We start from the raw sequence: 21,558 nt of genomic DNA, 5'->3' as shown, positions 1-21,558 counted from the left end.
TAACCGGGGCGGCCGGGGCCGGGGCCGGGACCGGGGCCGGGCGGCGGCTCCTCCGCTCGCCGCTCCATGTTCGCCATGGACTACTCCTACCTCAACTCGTACGACTCCTGCGTGGCGGCCATGGAGGCGTCCGCCTACGACTTCAGCTCCTGCAGCCAGGCCAACACGTTCCAGTACAGCCCCATGCGGGGCGGCTTCGGGGCCAGCCCGGCCTGCCCCCCCCTCGCCTCCGCCAACTGCGCGCTGGGCGCCCTGCGCGACCACCAGCCCTCGCCCTACTCGGCAGGTAACGGCCGGGCTCCGCCGAGCCGTCGGGGCCGCCGAGCCCCCGCGCCCCGAGCCCCCCGCGCGCCCCCGACGCGCCCCCGGGGTGCCCCGAGCGGCGGCGGCCCCGCAGCCGCCCGTGGAGGGGGTCGCCGCCGGGGAGACCCCTCGCCGAGCCCCGCTTTCGTTGGTGCCGTCGGGGCGCTGCCCGCGGAGGAGTCGCGAACGAAGCGGCCGCGCTGCCGGCACCGGGACCGGCACCGGCACGGGCACCGGCACCGGCACCGGCACCGGCTGCGCTCCCCGCCGGCCCCGCTCCCACCGGCCCGGGCCACCCGGAGCCCCGCGCCCCGCCGTAGGGTGGCGGCGGCAACGAACGAAAGGGAACGGGGGGCGCGGGGAGGCAGCGCCCGAGCACCGGGAGCGCCCTGAGCGCGCCGGGTCCCTACCCGCTGCGTCCTGCCCGGTGCGTCCCGGTGCGTCCCGGTGCCTCCTGCCTTGTGCGTCCCGCCCGGCGCAGCCCGGTGCCTCCTGCCCGGCGCATCCGTGCCCTGTTCCCTTTCCCCTTTGGGTCCCTTCCCGCTGGGTTCCTTCGTGGTGCCTCCTGCCCGGTGCGTCCCTGCCCGGTGCATCCCCTCCCGGTGCATAATTCCTGCCGGGTCCCTTCCCACCGGGTCCCCGCACGGTGCATTCCCTCCTGGTGCACCCTGCTCAGATCAGCCTGCCCTCTGCGTCCCTGCCCACTGCATCCCCTCCCGGTGCTTCCTTCTCATCAGCGGGTCCTGCCCGGTGCACCCAGCCCGGTGCATCCCCTCCTGGTGCATCCCCTCCCGGCTCATCCCCTCCCGGTGCGCCCAGCCCGGTGCGCCCAGCCTTGCCCGCCGTGCCACCCCGCTCACGCCCTCCTCTCCCTCCCCAGTGCCCTACAAATTCTTCTCGGACCCGTCGGGCATCAACGAGAAGCGGAAGCAGCGGCGGATCCGGACCACGTTCACCAGCTCGCAGCTGAAGGAGCTGGAGAGGGTCTTTGCCGAGACGCACTACCCCGACATCTACACGCGCGAGGAGCTGGCCCTCAAGATCGACCTCACCGAGGCGCGGGTGCAGGTGAGCTGCGGGGAACGGGGCGAGGGAGCTCCTGGTGGAGCCCCGGGGGGCTCGGGGACAGTGCTGGGACCCTGCTGCTTTGCTCCCCGGTTTTGGGAGGTGTTGGACAAAGGAACGGGGACCCGGGGCTGATTCCCGGTGCGGGGAGCTGCAGCTGAACACGAGTGTGCGCCGACCCTGGGCCGGTCTCCCTGGTAAAACCAGGAGCATTTCCCTGACCGTGGTGCGGAGCAGTCCCCAAAAACAGTCAGTGATGGGGCGCAGGGAGGTGGCCCTGGCTCCACCACCTGTTTCCCATCAGCAATTTATTTATTAGAGCAGGGGGGGCAATTTATTTGTCAGAGCAGCATCAGCCTGTGCGGGGACGAGGGGCGCGTTGCGGGCTGGAGCACCCTGCGGTCACCACAAGCCCCTCCGGATGGGGCCAGGGGCCACATCCCACAGCAGGAGGGGACCCTCGGTCCCCACCCCGGCTGTCGCAGTGGGAAGACCCCAGCCCTGGGGGTCTCCTGGGTGGGAAGCAGCCGCGTTTCCATCTCTGCTGGCAGCCGTGGCGGTTCCTGTCCCGGCCGTGGGCTGCGGCAGGGTCTGGCACAACCTTGGCTTTCCCCGTGCGAAGGGCAGGGACCTGGGGGGGCACCGGGAATGGGGTGAAGGAGGTGAAGGATCCTCTAGGACCCCGCTCCCCCCTGCCCTGCTGCATCCCCCACGGTGCCATGGAGCAGCCTGGGGGCAGGGGCACAGCGCGTTCCCCCCCCCAGCTCAGCCCCGGCACCGCCTGCCCTTCATCCCGGTGTCCTGCTGGCAGGATGGGCGCTGCAGCCGGGGGACAGGGGGGCTGCTGGCTCCCAGCTCCGTGCAGGGGGACGGTGACATCCCCAGCTGGCCGTGGGGACAGGACGGGGCTTGGCTGCGGGGCTGAGCCTGGTGCTGGGGGGGGATCCCTAGAGCAGGGAGCGGAGGAGCAAAATCGTTGCGGTGCCGCTCGGGGCACAGCGCACCCGGTCCTGGCTCCCGGCACAGGGACGGAGCCGTCGGGAATTTTCCTCTGCCTGGGTTGGGCAGAGGAAAATTTATTTTGTTTGCCCTTTTATTATCTGGTTTTTGGCACGTTGATGGGGGCGAGCATGTGCCGGGGGGGCTCTGTCCCCAGCAGTGCCCCCCTCCCCGGCTGTGCGCGTCCGGGTGTCCCCGCAGAGCGCTGCTGGTGCAGGGCTGCGGCACGAGCGCCGAGTAGGGAAAGCGCACAGAGAGCCCCGGAGCTTTCAGAAAATTAATTTTAAATTTTATTTAACTATTTAATTCATTAAATAACCATCTGAAACTTTGAAATACCGCACCCTGGTGCCATCCCGGAGCCAGGAGCGGGGGCGTTGTGGAAAAGATTTCGGCTGCGGTTGGGGCTGTGCAGGCAGCGGGGCCGTGAGCGGCAGCAGGGGCGAGACTCCCGCAGAGCTGTTTGTGCTGTGGGGTCTCCAGCACGCCCCGAACCTACAGGAATTGTGGTGTTGGGTCTGTCTGGGTGATTCCACCCCGAGCTGAATGCATTCAGGGGGAGGGCAGCCCCCATTAAGCCCCCCACAGCCCCTGCTGGGTGCCCCCACAGCCGGGCACGTCACTCGCTGCCCTCGCATGCTCCGCTTCCATCGCCTGCCTGCAGCCAATCCCCCCCCCCCCGTGTATTTGGGGTCAGTGCTGGGCTCCTAGTGGGGGGTGTCCCAGGGTGCACGTCCCCAGCACGGTCCTGGTTTGGGGGCACCAGGCCCCGGGATGGCGCCTGACCTGCTTGCCTTGGTGTGTCCCACCCTGTCCTGTCCCCTTCCCATCCCCATCCCCATCCCTGTTCTTTCCCATCCCCATCCCATTCCATCTCCATCTGTATCTCATCCCCATCCTCATCTCATCCCATCCCAATCCCCTCTCCATCCCCAACCCATCCCCACCTCTATCCCATCCCCATCCCACCCCATCCCCATCTCCATTCTTTCCCATCCTCATCCTCATCCCATCTTCATCTATATCTCATTCCCATCCTCATCCCATCCCAATCCCCTCTCCATCCCCACCTCTATCCCATCCCCATCCCCATCTCATCCCCATCCTCATCCCATCCCATCCCACCCCATCTCCATCTCCATTCCTTCCCATCCCCATTCCCATCATATTTCCATCTATATCTCATCCCCATCCCATCCCAATCCCGTCTCCATTCTTACCCCATCCCCATCTCCATCCCCATCCTTTTCCACCCCCATCCCCATCCCATCCCATCCCCATCCCCATCCCCTCTCCATCTCCATCCCATCCCCTCTCCATCTCCATCCCATCCCCATCCCCATTCCTTCCCATCCCCATCCCATCTCCATTTATATCTCATCCCCATCCCATCCCAATCCCAATCCCCATTCCATCCCCAACTCTATCTCATCCTCATCCTCATCCCATCTCCATCCCCATTCTTTTCCACTCCCATCCTCATCCCATTTCCATCTATATCTCATCCCCATCCCATCCCAATCCCCTCTCCATCCCCATCCCATCCTCATCCCATCTCCATCCCCATTCTTTTCCATCCCCATCCTCACCCCATCCCCATCCCCATCTCATTCCCATCCCATCCCAATCCCCTCTCCATCTCCATCCCATCCCATCCCCATCCCCATTTTTTTCCCATCCCCATTTTTTTCCCATCCCCATCCTTTTCCACCCCCATTCCCATCCCATCCCTATCCCCATCCCATCCCCATCCCCATCTCATCCCCACCCCATCTCCATCTCCTTCTTTCTCATCCTCACCCCCTCTCCATCCATACCTCATCCCCATCCTCACCCCATCCCCACCCCATCCCCATCCCTTCGCCCCCCAGGTCTGGTTCCAGAACCGCCGGGCCAAGTTCCGCAAGCAGGAGCGCGCGGCCAACGCCAAGGGCGCGGGCACCGGCGGCGGGGGCACCGGCGGGGGCGCCGCCAGCAAGAAACCGGAGCCGCGCTCGTCCTCGGAGGACGACGAGTCCAAGGAGTCGAACTGCAGCCCCACGCCCGACAGCACGGCCTCGCTGCCCGCAGCCGGCAACCTGGGCAGCCCCGGGGGTAGCCTGAGCCCCAGCCCGGGCGCGGGGCAGCCTTTGGGGTCCGGGCACCCCCCGCAGCCCCTGAAGGCGCCGCTGTGGCCGGGGGTCAGCACCAGCGGCGGCGCCGCCAACACGGCCGAGCTGCTCAAAGCGTGGCAGCCGGCCGAAGCCATGCCCGGACCTTTCTCCGGCGTCCTCTCCTCCTTCCACAGGAAGCCCAACGCCCTCAAGACAAACCTCTTCTGATCCAAAATTCCACCCCCCCCCCCCCCTTCCTCCCCTTCTTCTTCCTCCTCCTCCTCTTCCTCGCCCGCCCAGCTTCTTCTGCCCCTCGCCCCCCCCCGTTCCCCCAGCGCCCCGGGGACCCCGCGGTGACGCCCCGCAAAACGCTGCTGGCGGGGGGCAGGACGGGTCCCCCCCTCCACGTCCCCATCCCTGCGCAGCCCCGGACCCCCACCCTGGCTCCCCGGGGGCTGCGGGACCCCCCACCCTCACCCGGACCCCCCCCAGGATGCTCCTTTTTTTTGGGGGGGGGGCACAGCCCCATGCGCCCCCTGCCCAGGGTGCCGCCGGCACCACGGATGCTGCAGGAGCAGGGGGGTCAGCAGCCCCAGGACAAATTTTGGGGGGGGGGGCTGCAGCCACCCCCAGCCCGGACGAGGTGCCCAAGGCGTGCCCATCGCTCCTGCACGTTTCGGAGGGGGGGGGTCACACCGTGCCCCCCCCCCAATTCCACCCCCCTCTCCATTTCTCCCCACCATCCCGGGGGCTCGGCAGCACTTTAGGGTTCGGGATTCCAGGGGCTGGGGGGGGGGGGAGTAGCGGGGGGGGGCTCGGAGCGGCGCTGAATTTTTTTTTTGGGGGGGGGGGCACTGGAAGCAATGCACCCCCCAGCTGTGGGGGGCGATGCCGGGGTCCCCCAGCCCACGGACACGGAGCTGCCCCCCCCCTCCACGCGCTGGGGCTGGGGGCACAGCCCCCCCCCACACCTCACCCACCCCGGGGGGGGGGGCAATGGGGTTTGGGGGGGGGGCACAGGGCAGAGCTGGGGGGGGGGCTGGGAACCGCGGTGGCTGCGAATGGGGCCGAGCATCCCCGAGCCACTGTGACCGAGGGGTGGTGCCCACCAAGGTGCCCCCCCCCAAAAAAAAATCCGGGTCAGGGACCCCCCCTGGCCCCCCCCCCAGGGGTGTGTGTGTGTGCGTGTCCGTGTAGCTTCCCCAGCACAGGCACTGGGATTTGGGGTTTTTTTTTGGGGGGGCGGGGGGGTCCCGGCCACCCCCTGCCCTCACCCCCCCCCCCCCATTGCGGTGGTTCCCCGGGGACCTCTCCGGCTGCTGGATGAGGTTTTGGGGTTGGTTTGGGGTTTTTTTGTTATTTTTTTTTTCCTTTATTTTATTTTATTTTATTTTTATTTTTTTTAACTGTTCTGTAATTTATTGAACCCGTTTGCAAATTATACTAATCCAAATAAAACTTAATTTATTGAAGAAGCCCCCAGGCTCCCTGCCACCGCGGGGCCCCCCCACCCCCAAATCCCCCCTCACCCCTTCTTGGGGGGGGCCCCAAACCCTTTTTGGGGAGGGGGGGGGCACTGAGATTTTCCCCATTAAAAGCCCCAAAACCCCCCCGGGCAGCTGCAGGGACCTGGACCCCCCCCCCCCAGAAGTGATGGGGGGACAGAGGTCGTGCGCCCCCCCCCCCGGGACCAGTACGACCAGTCTAAGGGATCCTGCGCCATACTGGGACCAGTATAAAGGGGCTGTGCTGCACTGGGACCAGTAACTGGGCTGACTGGGAGAAGGCTCTGGGGGGGGGGGGGGCAGCGGGGGGGTCCCACAGCAGGAGGCGAATGGAGCACACGAGGCTGTTTATTTGGGGAGGGGGGGGGGTACAGGCAGGGGTCGGGGGGGGAGGGGGGGGGCAGCTCCTCATCCTCGCCCTTCGCCCCCTCTCCTCGGGGGGCGAGGCGCGGGGGGGGGGGCGTTAAATTAAAACGTTACAAAAATAGCTCGTGATTTTACAAAAAACAGGGAAAAAAAGGGAAAAAAAAGGGAAAAAAAAGAAACACGGAGCACGACACGACGGGGGGGGGGGGGGGGGGGGCTTGGCAGGGTTAGGGGCACACCAAACGCCCCCCGGGGCTAAAGCTGAACGGGGGGGCGGCCCGGCGCATCCTTCATCTCGGCCGGAGCAGGGGGGGGCAAAAAATGGGGGGGGGGGACACTGGGGGTGGCTTCGTGCCCCCCCCCCCAGTCCCCCAAACCCCGGCACTTGTGGCTGGCAGAGCCCCGGGGTGCGCCCCCCCCAAGGGGCAAGGCACGGCCCCGGGGCCCAGCTTGGGGTCCTGGGGGGGTTTGGGGGGGCTGAGCTGGGAAGGGCACTTGGTGAGGGGCCGGCTGGCAGCCCCCCCCCAAAAAAAAAAACCCAAAAAACCCTCCCCACGGCCACCACGGAGGGGACGGAGCCGGGAGTACCGAACGCAGCGGGGGCACCGCGGAGGCACAAGGGGGGGGGGCGAGGGGCAAAAGACCCCCGGTGGGGTGCTCGGGGTGGGTGGGGGGGGGACACCCAGCATCGGGGTGGGGGGGGGCACCCAGGGGACCTGGGGGAGCCTCTCCAGCCCCTGGGTGCACGCAGTGGGTGGGGGGGTGCCCCCTTTCCATGGGTACCCCATTCCGTGGGTGCCCCCATCCCCATTCCGTGGGTGCCCCCACCCTGTGGGTGCCCCCCCCACGGCATCAGAAGGCACTTGGGTACCAGCCCTGCACGCACCGGGCTGTAATGGGACCTCTTCTTCCTCCTCCTCTTCCTCCTCCTCCTCTTCCTCCCTGCCGGGGGCTGCACTGGGAGCAGGGGGCACCCAACCCTCTCCGGACACCCCCAGGGCTCCCCCTAATCCCCCCCCCAACCCCCCTCAAAAAAAAAAAACAAAAAAGCAGGACCACCCCCGGCTGAGCGCGTGCCCCTTCTCCCAATAAATAAGAAATAACTTAAAACGCTGGGGGGGGGGGGCCCCACTTTAGGGACCCCCCCGTGAAATTGTCTGACCAGCACCCGCCGCCCCTCGCCCCTCTGCTTTGCCCCCCGCTGCCCCCCTGGTGTCACCCCAATGCCCTGGGGGGGGGCTGCTGGTGATGGGGGGGGGCTGCTGGTGATGGGGGGGGGCTGCTTGTGATGGGGGGGTCCCCGGGGGGGTCCCCGGTGGCTACTTTCTGAGCTGCAGGCTCTCCAAGAGGACGCGCTTGTGGCCGGGGTCGAGGACGCCAGCCTCCTCCAGGTCCTCCTCCGTGATATCGCTGCCGAATTGGGGAGGGGGGGGGCGCAGGGGTCAGGCACCCGGTGACCCCCTGACCCCCCCCTGGGTGTCCCCAACCTCGGGATTGCCCCCACCTGAGGAACTCGAGGTCGTCCCAGCCGTTGTGCAGCAGCCCCTGCTCGTACCTCTCCAGCCCCATGGCCCGCAGCCACTCGCCCACGCTGGACTCGCCGGCGCCCGCGCCGCGACCCGCCTGGCACAGAGCCTGGAAAGGGGGGGCAGGGGGGGGGAAAAGGGGGTGTAGGGGGGGAAAAGGGGGTGTAAGGTGGGCAAAGGGGGTGTAAGGTGGGCAAAGGGGGTGTAAGGTGGGCAAAGGGGGGCGCCGGGGGGGTGGAAATGGGGCGCAGGGTGTGCGCCCATGCTGGCGCCGGTGGGGATGGCGCACCCCGTGCCGTGCTCCTCTGCTGTGCCACATCCCCATCGCCCACTTCCTATCCCCAAAGCCCCATCCCCCAAAAACCCCATCCCCAAAGCCCCCATCCTCCAAAGCCCCATCCACCAAAAACCCCATCCCCGAAAACCCCATCCCCAAAGCCCCCTTCCCCGAAACCCCAAAGCCCCCAAACCCCATCCCCCCAAACCTCATCCCGAAAGCCCCCATCCCCCAAAACCCCATTCCCCAAACTCCAGCCCCTAGACCCCCATCCATCGCTGAAACCCCTTCCCCAAAGCCTCTTCCCCGAAAACCCCCAGCCCCAAAGCCCCCAGCCCCCAAACCGCATCCCCAAATCCCCAATTCCCCAAATCCCCATCCCCAAAGCCCCCAGCCCCCAAACCCCATCCCCAAAACCCTCATCCCCCAAAACCCCAAATCCCCAAAACCCCCATCCCCAAGATGCCCATCCCTGAAACCCCATTCCCAAAACCTCATCCCCAAAGTGCCCATCCCCCAAAACCCCCATCCCCAAACCTCCAACCCCCAAAACCCCATCCCCAAAACCCTCATCCCCAAAGCCCCCATCCCCAAAAACCCATTCTCCAAACCCCCCATCCCCAAAGCCCCCATCCCCACTCCATCCTGGGCAGGGCTGCTTGGGGACCCCCAGGGCTGTGCCCCCCCCCCACCATCCCCAGCTCAATTTTGCGCCCCCAGCCCCCATCACACCACCCCCAAACCACCCCTTATTGCCCCCCCCCAAAAAAAAAACCCCACATCCACCCTCCCAGCACCCCAAGAACAGAGCCAGATGGGGGGGGGGGGCTGTCACCACCCACCAACCTCCCCAAAAAAACAACCGGGGGTCCCCCCCCCGTGCCCCCCCCCTCCCCAAAAAACCCACCTCCTCGGCCAGGTCCTCCTCGATGCTCTCCCGGATGCAGTGGGGGGGGAAGGCGAGGGGGCGGCCGAAATCGGGGTGCAGGCAGCGGGGGGGCAGCTCCAGACGCCCCTTACCCAGCAGCTGGGGAGGGGGGGGACCCCCCCGTGCCCCCCCCTCCCGCCCCCTGCCGTAGTCCACCTCGCTCAGCGTCTTGGCCATCTGCAGCACGGAGCAGGAGCGATCGTCCCGCAGCCCCCCCCCGGCTCCCGGGGGGGTCCCCCCGGGGGTCTCCATCCCGAATCCGGCCGCCCCGGTGGGCAGGGGGGGTCTGGGGTGCAGCTTGGGAGGGGGGGGCTCGCAGGACGCGCCCCCCAGCAGCTCCTTGGCGCTGGCGTAGAAGGGGGTCTCGGCCACCTCCAGCTCCCGGGGCAGGGGTGGGGGGGGGAAATCGGGGGGGGGCAGAGCCCCGGGGCCGGGGTCTTCGTCCGAGGAGCTCTCCTCGGCGCGGCTGGGCGGGGGGGGCCCGGCCGAGGGGTGCCGGCGGCGTTCGGGGGCCCCCGCCTTGCCCTTGGGGACGGGGGGCTTGCCGGGGGTGTCGGGGGCCAGCAGCTGGTGGGGGACCCCCTCCAGCACGTAGTAGGCGGGGTTGTTGAAGCTGTTTTTCAGTGGCCCCCCCGACGGCTCCGCTGAGGGCTCCGGCTTGGATCTGAGGGCAAAAAGGGGGGATTGGGAAGGGGGGGGCACAGGGGGCTGCGGCGTGCCCCCCGACCCCTAACCCTAACCCTAACCATGACCCCCCCCTCTCCGCGTGCCCGCGCTCACCGGCTCGGCGCAGCCTCGTCCCGGGAGGTGCCGCGGTGCGGGGCGGGGGGGCGGGCGGCCAGGGGGGCGCTGCCCTTCTCGGGCTCCTCGGGGGGCTTCGCCGGGGGGGCCGCAGGCGGCTCTGCCCCCGTGGGTTTCCTCCCCGCAGACCTGGGGGGGGGGCGAGAAGCATCGGGGCATGGCGCTGCATCCCGCAGGGATGCTCTGAGCATCGCCGGGCTCTGCCTGCACGATGCTCACCGCCCCCCCCAGCCCCCCCCAGAACCCCCCCCAAACCCCCCAGGGTGGTCTCCAAGCCCCCCCTTACTTGGCGTAATCCTGCGTGGCTCTGGCACCCAGCGGCGCCTTCCCCTTGCCCGCCGCCGCCTCGTCCTTATCAACGCTGATCCACTCTGCCAAGGGACAGGGAAAGAGGAGGGGGCTCAGAGCGGGACCCCACACCCCCCCCCAGCCCCCCAAAACCCCCCCCGGGCCCCCCCCCCATGCTCACCGTAGAGCCGCTCGCGGGTGCCCATGCGCTCGGCGGGCACGCGCACCTTCATGGAGCCGCGGATGTTGCCGGTCTCCTCGCCGCGGTGGGCCAGGTAGGTGAGGAACTGCTGCGCCGTGCTGCCGATCATCGACTTGAGCGCGATCACACACTCACCTGGAGGGCGCGGGGAGGGTGAAATTTGGGGAGGGGGGGCTGTCAGGATGAGGGGTGCGAGGTCCCCGAGGGGCGCAGCGCGCCGGCGGCTACGCACCGTAGGACTCGTAGCCGTCGAGGGACTTGACGGTGAGCAGGAGGTGCTGGTCCTGCAGGTACTCGATCTCAGAGAGGATGGGCTTCAGCTGCGGGAGAGGGGACGATGGGGGTGGTGGGGGGCACGGAGGGGACCCCCGCGAACCCCCCCAGCTCGGCCCCGTGCGCCAGCGGGGACCCTCACCGTGGGGAGCTGCCGGGACGACCACTGCACCTTGAGGAAGTTGATGTTGTCGCTGCTCTGGCTGTCGTTCTCGAAGCTCTTCTTGAACTCTGCCAGGGGGAGAGCACGGTGCCAGCAGGTCCCCCAGGGACCCCCGACCCCGGGACGCCCCCCCTCACCCCCCCCCCGGCGCTCACCTTCCAGGCAGGTGGAGTAAAACTCGATGAAGAACTTGGTGCGGCTCGCCGTCTTCACGATGGCCTCGATGCTCTCGAACTCGATGTACGCCTGGTCCGAGGATTTGGAGAGCCCTGCGGGGAGAGGGGAGCCGTGGGGACCCCCGGGGGCGTCCCCTTGTCCCCGCAGGGGTGGGGACAGGCCACCCGCGGGCACCCATTGGGGGGTGCAGGGGTGTAAGGGGCGCCCCCACCTTTCTTGGAGACGAACTGGGACGTCACCCCCACCTCGAAGGAGCCGAAAACGGGCGAGTGGTCGCTGGTCATGATGTCGTCTGTGCACCCTGCGGCAGGAGGGGACAGCTCGGGTGGCCTGTCCCCGCAGGGGGGGGGTGGCCTGTCCCCAGTGCCTGTCCCTTGCCCCCCCCCCTCTCACCGTAGGCGTTGCAGTTGACGTGGGTCTCGGGGTAGGACTTCCAGAGGATGCGGTCGCACCAGGACGGGACGTTGGTGCGGACCTGGACGGGCACCAGATGGGGTTTTTTTGGGGGGAAAAAGGATGGGATTAAGGCAAAACCCGCCTGGGGGGCCCCCACCCTCATCCAGCACCTACCCCCGTGGGCTTCTGCTTGTGCCACACGTAGGTGTCCCGCGAGCCGCGCTCGTAGCGGTACGTGGGGGGGAAGGTGATCTCCTCCTCGGCTGCCAGAGGGGATTTGGGGGGTCAGGGGGGGCCTGGAGCCACCCCCCCATCACCCAGTGACCCCCCCGGCTCCTCTCCCTCACCGAATCGCAGGAAAACCTTGTGCTTCTCCTTCTCCAGGTTGAGCTGATCCACCTTGAGCAGCGGCTCGAACTCCTTGCGGCTGATGTAGTTGAGGATCTCCTGCGGGGCAGAGCAGGGCAGAAGGGGCTGGCACGGGGAGGGGGAGGACACGCGGGCAGCCCCCCGGCCCCCAACGGCCACCCCGCGGCCCCCCAGCACCTGGATGTCCATGTCCAGGCGGTAGTTGAGGTCCCCGAACCAGAAGAGGTGGGTGAAGCGCAGCGAGATGTCGAAGGAGCTGAGCTGCTTGTCCCCCAGCGAGAGCAGCCGCAGGATGTCCAGGTAGTTCTGGTTCCTCCTGCCGGGGAAGCAGGCACAGGGACATCAGTGCATACACCTGGCACACGTGTGCAAGAGCCTGCACGCCCCCCCTGGGGACCTCTGCAGCCCCCCACCCAGCCCCGTGCCGGTCCCTCTCGGCGGTCCCCGCGCGGGGACGCCCCCCTCACCTCGCCGTCTTCTCGTTGCCCGAGGTGAGGTGGCAGTTGACGAAGCCGAAGGAGGTGCCGTTGAACATGAAGGAGACGCCCACGGCGCCCTTGTTGCCTGCGGGGAGAGGAGGACGGGGGTTAGGATCGGGCCAGGCCATGGCGCTGGTGGTGGGGAGGTGCCCCCGGGTTCTGGTGGGGCCACGGTGCCCACTGGGATGGTTTGCACGGGGTGCGCTGTGCCGAGAGCGTGTGCCCAAAGCCATCCTTGTGCAATGCACACGTGCCCAGAGACCTCCCTGTGCAACACACGTGCACCCAGAGCGCTCCCCAGGTGGTGTACACACAGCAGGGCTCCACCTTGTGCAATGCACACGCACCAAAACCCTGCCTTGTGCAATGCACACATGCCCAGAGCCCTCCCCGTGCAACACACGTGTGCCCAGAGCGCTCCCTGTGCAACACAAGCGTGCCCAGAGCACTCCCCAGGTGGTGTACACGCACCTAGGCCCCACCTGGTGCAACACACACACACCAAAGTCCTGCCTCGTGCAGTGCATGCACACCCAGAGCCCTCCCCGTGCAACACACGTGCACCCAGAGAACTCCCTGTGCAACACACGTGTGCCCAAAGTGCTCCCCAGGTGGTGTACACGCACCAGGGCTCCACCTCATGTAATGCACACTCACTAAAACCCTGCCTCATGCAATGCACATGTGCCCAGAGCCCTGCCTGTGCAAGACACGTGCACCCAGAGCACTCCCTGGGTGATGTACACACATTGGGGCTCCACTGTGAGCAATGCACACGCACCAAAACCCTGCCTCGTGCAGTGCACACGTGCCCAGAGCACTCCCTGTGCAACACACGTGTGCCCAGAGCACTCCCCAGGTGATGTACACACACCTGGGCCCCACCTCATGCAACGCACGCACACCAAAGCCCTGCCTCGTGCCATGCATGCACACCCAGAGCCCTCCCCGTGCAACACACGTGCCCCTGGAGCCCCCCCGGTGCCAGGCACTCGTGCCCCGAGCAGCAACACCCGGGCGCGCGCCCCGACACCTACCCAGCGTGTTGGCGATCCCCGTCTTGACGCTGGAGGTGCTGACGTGGCTGATGCGGTTCTCATGCTCTGGCTTCACCAGCACCACCACTTTGATGTTCCACAGGGACTGCATGGCCACCTGGGGGCCGCGGGCCGTGAGACCCCAAGGAGGACACCCCGTGGAGAGGGACCCCCCGCCCCGAGCCGTGACCGCGGTGCGCGCCGGGCGCCAACACAGCCACCCCCCGGCTGCACCCACGCTGCCAGCAGCCCCCTCCACTGCCTCCTGCACCCAAAGGTGGGCTCCTGCCACGTGGCAAATGAGCAGTGGCAGGGGATGGCCACAGCACCGGGGACCACGACAGCTCCAAGCACCCCAGCACCGCGTGCGCCCGCCCCGAAGCACCCGGTGCCGGCACAGCCAGGGTACCCCCGGCTCCCTGGGGGGGGGGGCAGGGGGCTCCTACCGGGCGGTACTCGATCTCGGTGAAGTCCTTGAGCACGGCACGGAGGAAATCCACCCACTCCTTGTCCCCCATGGAGTTCTCCTGCGTGCCGAAGACGTAGATGTCGTGGGGGATGCTGACCGTCACCTCGTCCAGCGTCTTGCCCAGCCCCTTGGAGGTGAACCAGGAGGTGATGCTCTTGGGCGGGGGAACGCTGCCTGTGGAGGGGGGGGCACAGTCAGAGGGGGGGGGCTGCCCACGCTCAGCCCTTGCAGCCCCCCCAGGCACGGGAGCCGTGGCCCCGCTCACCCATGTTCCAGGTGCCGATGAAGATGGAGATCATGTCGGGCTCGTCCTGGTGCGAGTGCTTGTTCTTCATCAGCTGCAGCAGCTGGCAGAAAGCCTCCCGCTTCTGGGGGGGGGCAGGCGGTGAGCCCCCCTGCACCCCCACACTGCGGCGAGCAGCCCCCAGCCCCACAGGGACCGGTGATGCCCCCCCCGTGCCCACCACCCCCTGGGAACCCCACGCACCCGGGCGCTGACGAAGACGAAGTCCTTGCGCTGCGTCTTGTCCTTCTCCTTCTCGAAGACGATGCCCAGCTTGTTCTGCACCCGCTGCGACTTGATCAGCTGCCGGACTGGGGTGGGGGGAGGCAGAGGGGAATCAGAGAGGTGCCGAGCTCCGTGGGGGGGGGGGTGTCCAGACCACTGCGGGGTGCCGAGGATCGCCAAAACCACCACCAGCAGCACGCAGCGCTGCGCCCAGGGGCCCCGCTCACTCTTGTCGTGGGTGAAGGTGTTCCAGTCCTCCTGCGAGTCCTTCTGCTTCTTCAGCACCACCAGCTTGCCGCCCTCCACGTCCACGCTCAGCGTGTACTTCTGCGACTTGCCGATCTTGGTCAGGTCCCCCAGGGTGACGTCCAGCTTCACCTGCGGGTGGGCACTGGGTGCTGAGGCTGCCAGCCCGGGGAGGTCCCCCTGGAGCCAGGTGGGGGCTGGGGACGTCCCCCCGGGGCTGGGGATGTCCCCTCGGGTACCACGCTCCCGGGACTCACCTCGAAGGTCTGCACGGGGATGCTCTTGGCTTTGCGGGAGAGGGGCTGCGCCGGGGGGGCCGGGGTGGCCGAGCTCATCTCCTGCAGGGCTTTGAGCGCCTGGGGGAAAAGCCGAGCATGGCCGTGAGCTCCCAGCCCCTGCCCGGCCCCCCCGGCACGGCCGCCCACCCCAAAGCTCACCTTCTTCTCGATGCTGGAGAGGAAATCCTTCAGCACGGACAGCTTCAGCACCAGGCTCTCCAGCTCCTGCTCCCCGCTCTGCGGCGCCGTCTGGAAGCCCCGGGGTGTCACAGCCCCCAGACGGGACCCCCAGCCCCCAGCACCCACCACCCCAACCCCCCTGGGGGCACCTCCCTGCCACCCAAGTGCTGTGGGCACCGTGGGCACCTCAGCCTGCCCCAGGGGACCCCGGGGAGCCACCGCCGCGCCCCCGCGCCCTCGCCCCCTCACCTGCTGCAGGATTTTGGAGACCATGGGGGAGCTCTGCTGGTCGAACACCTTGGAGAGGATCTCCAGCCCCGCCAGCACCTTGTCCACCTCGCTGCAGGGAGAGGACGGGAGTCAGTGAGGTGGCACAACGTCCGTCTGTCCGCCCGTCCGTCCCCAGCACGCGGCGCCCACCTGTGCAGCCGCTTGCAGGAGGTGACCAGGGTCTTGTTGAGGTGGGGCAGGCTGCTGGCCCCCGCCTTCACCGCCTCCAGGTCCAGCGTGTAGCTGCCCTTCAGGTACTCGTGGGAGATGCTGGTGAGGCCGTTGGTGCTGCGGGGGGAGCCGGGTGAGGGACACAGCAGGGACGGGCATGGTGACACCGTGGGGATGTGGGGACGGGCACGGTGACACCGTGGGGACATGGGGATGGGCATGGTGATGCCCTGGGGGGTGTGGGGACGGGCACGGTGACACCATGGGGATGTGGGGACGGGCATGGTGACACTGTGGGGACATGGGGATGAGCATGGTGACACTGTGGGGATGTGGGGATGGGCACGGTGACGCCGTGGGGACATGGGGACGGGCACGGTGACGCCCTGGGCACATGGGGATGGGCACGGTGACACCGTGGGGACGTGAGGATGGGCATGGTGATGCCCTGGGGGGTGTGGGGACGGGCACGGTGACACCATGGGGATATGGGGATGGGCATGGTGACACCCTGGGGACGTGGGGATGGGCACGGTGACACCGTGGGGACATGGGGATGGGCATGGTGATGCCCTGGGGGGTGTGGGGACGGGCACGGTGACACCATGGGGATGTGGGGACGGGCATGGTGACACTGTGGGGACATGGGGATGGGCACAGTGACACGGTGGGGACGTGGGGACGGGCACGGTGACGCCCTGGGGACATGGGGACAGGCATGATGACACCGTGGGGACATGGGGACGGGCATGGTGACACCGTGGGGTCGTGGCTCCTCACCTCTCCGCCGCCGCCTCGGGCACCACCGGCCCCGGGCTGCCGGGGCTGAGCCCCACGGAGGAACCCGAGAAGCTGCTGGAGCCGGAGCGCGGGGGCAGGGGGGGCTTCTCGTCCTCGCCATCTGCAAGGCAGCGGGGTGGGCGTCACGGCACCGGCGGGCACAGGGACCCCCGGGGTGGGGGGGGGGGTATTAGAGGGGCCGCCCCGCGTACCCGAGTAGTCCCTGTCCTCCGCGCTCTCCTTCTCCTTCTCCCTCTCGACGGCGAAGAGCAGGGTGCAGACCAGCCCCTGGTTGGGCTGCAGGTACAGGGCGATCAGCTCGCTCAGCGTCTTGAAGCGCCTCACCTGCACGCCCTGCGACGTCTGCGGGGACACGGCCACCGTCACCGCCCCGTTTTGGGGTGCCTGGGGCGCGCGGTGAGGCCGGGACGGGGACGGGGACGGGGGCGCCGGCCACGCCGGCTGGCACAGCACGGGGAGCACGCAGCCGGAGCCCGGCCGGCAGCCATCCCGCTGCCTCCTCCCTGCCGGGGGCGGCTCTTTCCTGTCTGCCCGCTCGGCACAAAGGGGCTTCTGTTGCTCTAAAAATACGCGGCGGCGCGGGGCCGGCCAAGAGCAGCAGCGCCGAGGCGCCCGGCTGCGCCGCGAGGCCGTGCGCTCGTGGCACGGGGACGAGCCCTGCACCCCCCCTCACCAGGCAGGGAGCCCCCGGAGGCCCCCACCCTGTGCAAACAGGAGCACAGCGGGGGTCCCCCGCTCCGCCGAGCGCCCCCAGACCCTTTGGTGATGTCCAGCCCCCGCTGGTGGGGTGTCCCCGGGGGTCCCCGCGGTGTCCCCGTGCCGCCCACCTGCACGGCCAAGAAGTCCTCGTCGTCGGGCAGGATGCGGTACGTGTGGACGTGCTTCTGGAACCTGCAGGGAGCCGAGGAGCAGGCGTCAGGATGGGGACCCCCGCGGGAGCTCGGCCACCTCCCGCGGCCTGCGGGGTCCCCCAAAATCAGGGGGAGCAGCAGACCCCGTCCTGCGGGCACCCCGTGCCACCAGCCGGGCGGGGAGCCCCAAACACAAAGCCGGGTGCGCTCGCTCAGCTCCGGCACCAGCACCTCGTGCAACGAGCTGCCCGGCCTCAGCGCAGCTCACGGGGGGCTCCTGCCCTCCCCCAGAGCCCTCTCCCCAAGGGGGGGGCACGCACCAGGCTCTCCCCATATCCCCAGGCCACGCAGCGGGGCCGTGCACATCCCGAAACGGGCAGGGAGCCGCTGGCAGCGGGCGGCCAGGAAGCAATCTGCTTTCCCCTGGAAGCGCACAGGAACCGGGGCCACGATCCCGGGGCAGGGGGTGACGGGCGCCGATGAGAGACGGGGGTGCCGGAGCCATGGGGAGGGGGGGGACCCCGCGCCCACCGTGCGCTCCCCGCGGGTGCTGCCCACGCGGGACGCTCGGCTGCGGCGCTGCAGGGGGTGACACCCCCCCCCCTTTAGACCCCCAAGCAGACCCCCCCCCCCCCTCACCCCGGGTGGCCCCCCGAGGTGGCCGTCGCGGTCTCTCCGCGTGCCACGGGGGCCGTCCCGCCAGCGCCTCGCCCCACGCTCCCGGAAGGAACTCTAAAAATACGGCTGGCACCGAAACGCCGCACCAAAATAAACCCTGCGGGGACGGGGGAGCCACGGGACGGCCGAGCCCTGCGGGATGCAGAGGGACACAGGGGGGGGGACACCCCCATGCCAAGACCCCGGCACTCAGGACCCCCCCCAGGGTGCTGCCGTTGGTGGCCGTCCCCCGGTGCCGGTGGTTGGGACGGTGGCTCCCGGGCTGGCCCCCGGCCACGGGACGTGCAGAGGTGACCGGGAGGGTGTCACCGTGCCAGGGCCACCGGGTAGAGGGACACGGCCCGGCCACGGGGCTGGGGGGTGGCCACTGGGGCCACTGGGGCCACCGGGGCAGGAGCTGTCCCCATGGCACTGTCCTGGTGCCACCAGGGCGCAAGGGGAGGACGAGGTGTCCTGGGGCAGAGCTGGGGGTGTTTGGGGTCACCGTGCAGCAGGGTGCCCCCAGGGCACCCCCCCCATGCCCCTTGATGCCCCTCCAGTGCCACAAGCACCCCCATAATAAAAGGACCCCCCCGTTCCTTAGCCCCCCCCCCCCCCAGCACGGGGGGTTATTCCGCCTCCGGAGGCAGGAACAGCCCCAAGGTGTCAGTGCTGGGGGGGCTGCAGGAGCCAGTGGTCCCAAATCAGCCCCCCCACACCTGAACCCCACCCCCCAACAGCCATGGGGAGCCCTGGTTGGGACATGGGGAACCCCCCCCAGATTTGGAGAGGGGGTCCTGCATGGGAAACCCTGCTGGGGGGGCAAAGGGGGGCACATGGGGAGCCCCAGCTGAGATCCTGGGTGGCTACAAGGGGGGGACCCCAGATTTGGGGGGGGGACAGAGGTGGGAGGCACACGGGGAACCCCACACTGGGGTCAGGGGGCTCCACGCAGGAAATCCCGGGGGGGGGGCACACAGAGAGCCCCAGCTGGGGGGGGTCTCAAGGGGTCTCCATGGGGAGCCCCGAGCTCCACACCAGGACCCCCAGCGGGAAGGGGGGGCGCACGGGGAGGTGTAAGGGACCCCCCCTCACAGGGGTCGGTCCGGGGGGGTCCCGGGGGGGGCTCAGGGCAGCCCCCTCCCCCTCGGCTCAGCCCCGCTGCGCTCGTGGCCGTCTCTGTGACTAATCCTGGCGGCCGGGGAGCCGCACAAAGAGCCTTTATGTGGGCACACGGCCGGACACGGGGCCCCCCCGGCACCCTGCTGCGGCCCCCCCCGAGCCGCCCTCACCCCACAACATCCCCCAGCACCCAAGGGTGGGGAGGTCACACCCCCGGGGGTCCCCGCTCCGAGGGTCCCCGGTGCGTTATTCCCCGTTAATCACCGGAGAGGGGGGGGGCTCGAGCCTGGCCCCACCGCCCCAAGGGGACCCCCACGGGGACCCCAAACGCCACCGCTCGCCCCAAAAGCAGCCGGAGGGGGGGGGGGTCCCCAGCACCGGGCCCCCCCCCCGGTAGCACCGCCAGCACCCACGGCACCCGGCACGGGGAGCGCCACGGCGGCCGGTGCCGGCGGCAGGGTTAAAGGAAGCCGGCGCTGCCGGGATCCCGGCGCAGTTCCCCTTCCTCCTCCTGCCCCCGCAGCTATTTTTAGGCCCCCAGCCGCTCTCTGGGGCCGGGCAGCCGGGAAGGGGGGGGCCCAGACCCCCCCCCAAAACACACACACACACACCCTGGGGCTGGGGGCTCGGAGAGGGGGAGCCCGGGTGGCACAGGGGGGGTGCCCATGGGGTGAGGGTGCCCGTGGGTAGGGGGGTGGCAGCACGGTGAGGGTGCGTGGCTGGGGAGGGGGGGGGGACACCGCCAAACCTGGGGGGGGGGGACACACACCGTGGTCCCACCAAGGCAGGGCAGGAGGCGCCGTGGTGGCCACGTGGCCAGGAGCTGACCCCGCAGGAGCCCACGGCCAGGCCAGCCCCGGGGAGGGGGCCACGTGCCGTGACCGCGGCACCCAAAGGTGCGCCCCCGGGGCAGGGCTGGCGGCGACCCCACGCCGTCCCCGCTGCTTCCCCCGTGGGGTTTTGCCCCGTTTGCCCCACGCAGCCGTCGCCCACGGGCTCCTTCCCAGGCGCCCTCGCCGCCACGCGGCGCCGCCTGCCCCAAAAACCACATCAAGGTGCCCGGCCCCGAGCGTCCCCGGCGCGTGCCACGGCCGGGCCACCCCGGCCCCGGGCTGTGCCGAGGGGTTTGGGGTCGGCCTGGCCCCCCCCTCACCACGCGGGGTGGTGCCCCGAGGCCAGCGGGTAGGGTGGTGGCACCGTGGGGACGTGGGGTGGCCACCCAAGGGACCCCCACCCCGCTCACGGCGCTTGCCCCGGGGGCACCGTGCGCCCGTGGCGGGTGGCACAACGTCCCCGCAGCCCGGGGAGGGGGGCGATGCCACAGGGCCCCCCCACGGGTGGCCCTGCGTCCTGGTGGCCCCGTGGGGTGGCCCCGTGGGGTGGCCACCCTGGCGGACCCCCAGCCAGCCGCCGGGGTCAGGCCCGTCCCAGCTGTCCCCTGCCTCGGTGTCCCCACGCTGCCCCCCCCACCCAGGAGGGAAGGGGGTGGGGGAGACCCCCCCCACAAGACCCCAAAAGGACCCCAGGTGCTGGTTGGGATCCAGTTGGGATCCTGGCACCCATCTGATCCCAACCGGGGGGGCTCTGGGGGGGCCCCCCCCCATGCCCATCACCCCCATGCCCATCACCCCCAGCCCCAAACTGTGCCCGTTCCCCCCCCAGTGCCGGGTCCCCCATAACACCAGCAGCCCCCATACCCAGTGCCCCCCATGCCCCCCAATTGCCGGTAACCCCCCCATGTGTGCCCCCCCCCCATTTTCTCACCAAGCCCCTGGGTGCCAGTGACCCCCCCCCAGTGCCTGGTGCCCCCCTGGCACCCCCCGGTGCCGTTACCCCCCTGTGGGGCCGATCCCCCCCCAGGTCCCAATCACCCCCCTGGATCCCAATCCCGGTCCTGGTCCGTTTACCCCCCCGGGTCTCATTAAACCCCCCCAAGTCCCGATCTCCCCCTGTCTCCCATTCACCCCCCCGGGTCCCGATCACCCCCCCAAGGTCCTGATCCCAATCCCGGTCCCGTTCTGCCCCCCAAGCTCTCATTACCCCCCCGGGTCCCGTTAGCCCCCCGATTCCCAATCTCCCCCCGAGCCCCGTTCCCCCCAGTGCCCCCCGTGCCCCCCCATGCCCCGGTCCCCTCTTTCCCCCCCCGGTGCCCGTCGGCCCCCCAAAGTCCTGGTCCCGGTCCCATTTGCCCCCCCGGGTCCCAATCTCCCCTCTGGGTCCCATTCTCCCCCCAAGTCCCGTTCCCCCCGGTGCCCCCCAGTGCCCCCCCATGTCCCGTTCTCCCCCCGGTCCCTCCCTGGTCCCATTCTCCCCCCCGTTCCCCATTCCCTCCCCGTTTCCCCCCCTGTTCCCGGTGCCCCCCATGTTCCTCGTTGCCCCCCCGTTATCCCCGTTCCCCCCGTTCCCTCCCCATTCACCCCCCGTTTCGCGGTGCCCCCCCGGTGCCTGTTCTCCCCCCTAGTCCCATTCCCTCCCCGTTCCCCCCCCCCCCCGATCCCCGTTCCCCCCCCGTTGCCCCCCCATGCCCCGGTCCCCCCGTTCTCCCCCCGTTCCCCATTCCCTCCCCGTTCCCCGTTACCCCCCCGGTTCCCGGTGCCCCCCCCAGTGCCCCCCCCATGTCCCGTTCTCCCCCCGGTCCCCCCCCGGTCCCATTCTCCCCTCCGGTTCCCGGTGCACCCCCCCATGCCCCGTTCCCCCCGATCCCCCTGTTCCCTCCCCGTCCCCCCCCATTCCCCATTCTCCCCCCCGTTCCCCGTTC

The 21,558-nt window shown here is 69.3% G+C and overlaps 2 protein-coding genes across 4 annotated transcripts; one reads left to right on the top strand and one right to left on the bottom strand.

Annotated features, from left to right (window-relative positions):
* On the top strand, nt 1-4,693 carry PHOX2A (paired like homeobox 2A). Of its 3 annotated transcripts, none has more exons than XM_082751393.1 (3): nt 1-286; nt 1,184-1,371; nt 4,239-4,693. In XM_082751393.1, the coding sequence occupies exons 1-3, from the start codon at nt 67-69 to the stop codon at nt 4,686-4,688; spliced, it is 858 nt and encodes a 285-aa protein (XP_082607519.1). In that variant the 5' UTR covers nt 1-66; the 3' UTR covers nt 4,689-4,693. The 3 variants fall into 3 exon arrangements, with proteins under 3 accessions (XP_082607519.1, XP_082607518.1, XP_082607517.1); XM_082751392.1 differs by having other exon boundaries at nt 4,215-4,693; XM_082751391.1 differs by having other exon boundaries at nt 4,158-4,693.
* A 2,657-nt stretch (nt 4,694-7,350) lies between these two features.
* INPPL1 (inositol polyphosphate phosphatase like 1) lies at nt 7,351-17,387 on the bottom strand (the record flags this gene model as incomplete). Its single annotated transcript, XM_082784637.1, has 28 exons — nt 7,351-7,741; nt 7,836-7,966; nt 9,042-9,726; nt 9,843-9,992; nt 10,150-10,234; nt 10,333-10,488; nt 10,586-10,673; nt 10,769-10,857; nt 10,945-11,058; nt 11,178-11,267; nt 11,360-11,441; nt 11,537-11,625; nt 11,710-11,809; nt 11,909-12,047; nt 12,199-12,295; nt 13,248-13,365; nt 13,694-13,890; nt 13,982-14,084; nt 14,204-14,310; nt 14,452-14,602; nt 14,728-14,826; nt 14,908-14,997; nt 15,178-15,268; nt 15,349-15,486; nt 16,150-16,270; nt 16,362-16,512; nt 16,998-17,170; nt 17,342-17,387. The coding sequence occupies 28 exons, from the start codon at nt 17,385-17,387 to the stop codon at nt 7,651-7,653; spliced, it is 3,771 nt and encodes a 1,256-aa protein (XP_082640763.1). The 3' UTR covers nt 7,351-7,650.
* Nucleotides 17,388-21,558: the final 4,171 nt, after the last annotated feature.

The sequence above is a fragment of the Aythya marila genome (genome assembly GCF_965140915.1).
Source record: "Aythya marila genome assembly, chromosome: 1".
Classification (NCBI taxonomy): domain Eukaryota; kingdom Metazoa; phylum Chordata; class Aves; order Anseriformes; family Anatidae; genus Aythya; species Aythya marila.
This window is presented reverse-complemented; position numbering and strand designations above follow the sequence as displayed.

Coding starts and splice junctions, on each gene's coding strand:
- PHOX2A (XM_082751391.1), top strand. CDS start 67: ATGTTCGCCATGGACTACTCCTACCTCAACTCGTACGACTCCTGCGTG. Junction 287..1,183: donor GCCCTCGCCCTACTCGGCAG/GTAACGGCCGGG, acceptor CTCCCTCCCCAG/TGCCCTACAAATTCTTCTCG. Junction 1,372..4,157: donor TCACCGAGGCGCGGGTGCAG/GTGAGCTGCGGG, acceptor TCTCCTTCTTTC/TCATCCTCACCCCCTCTCCA.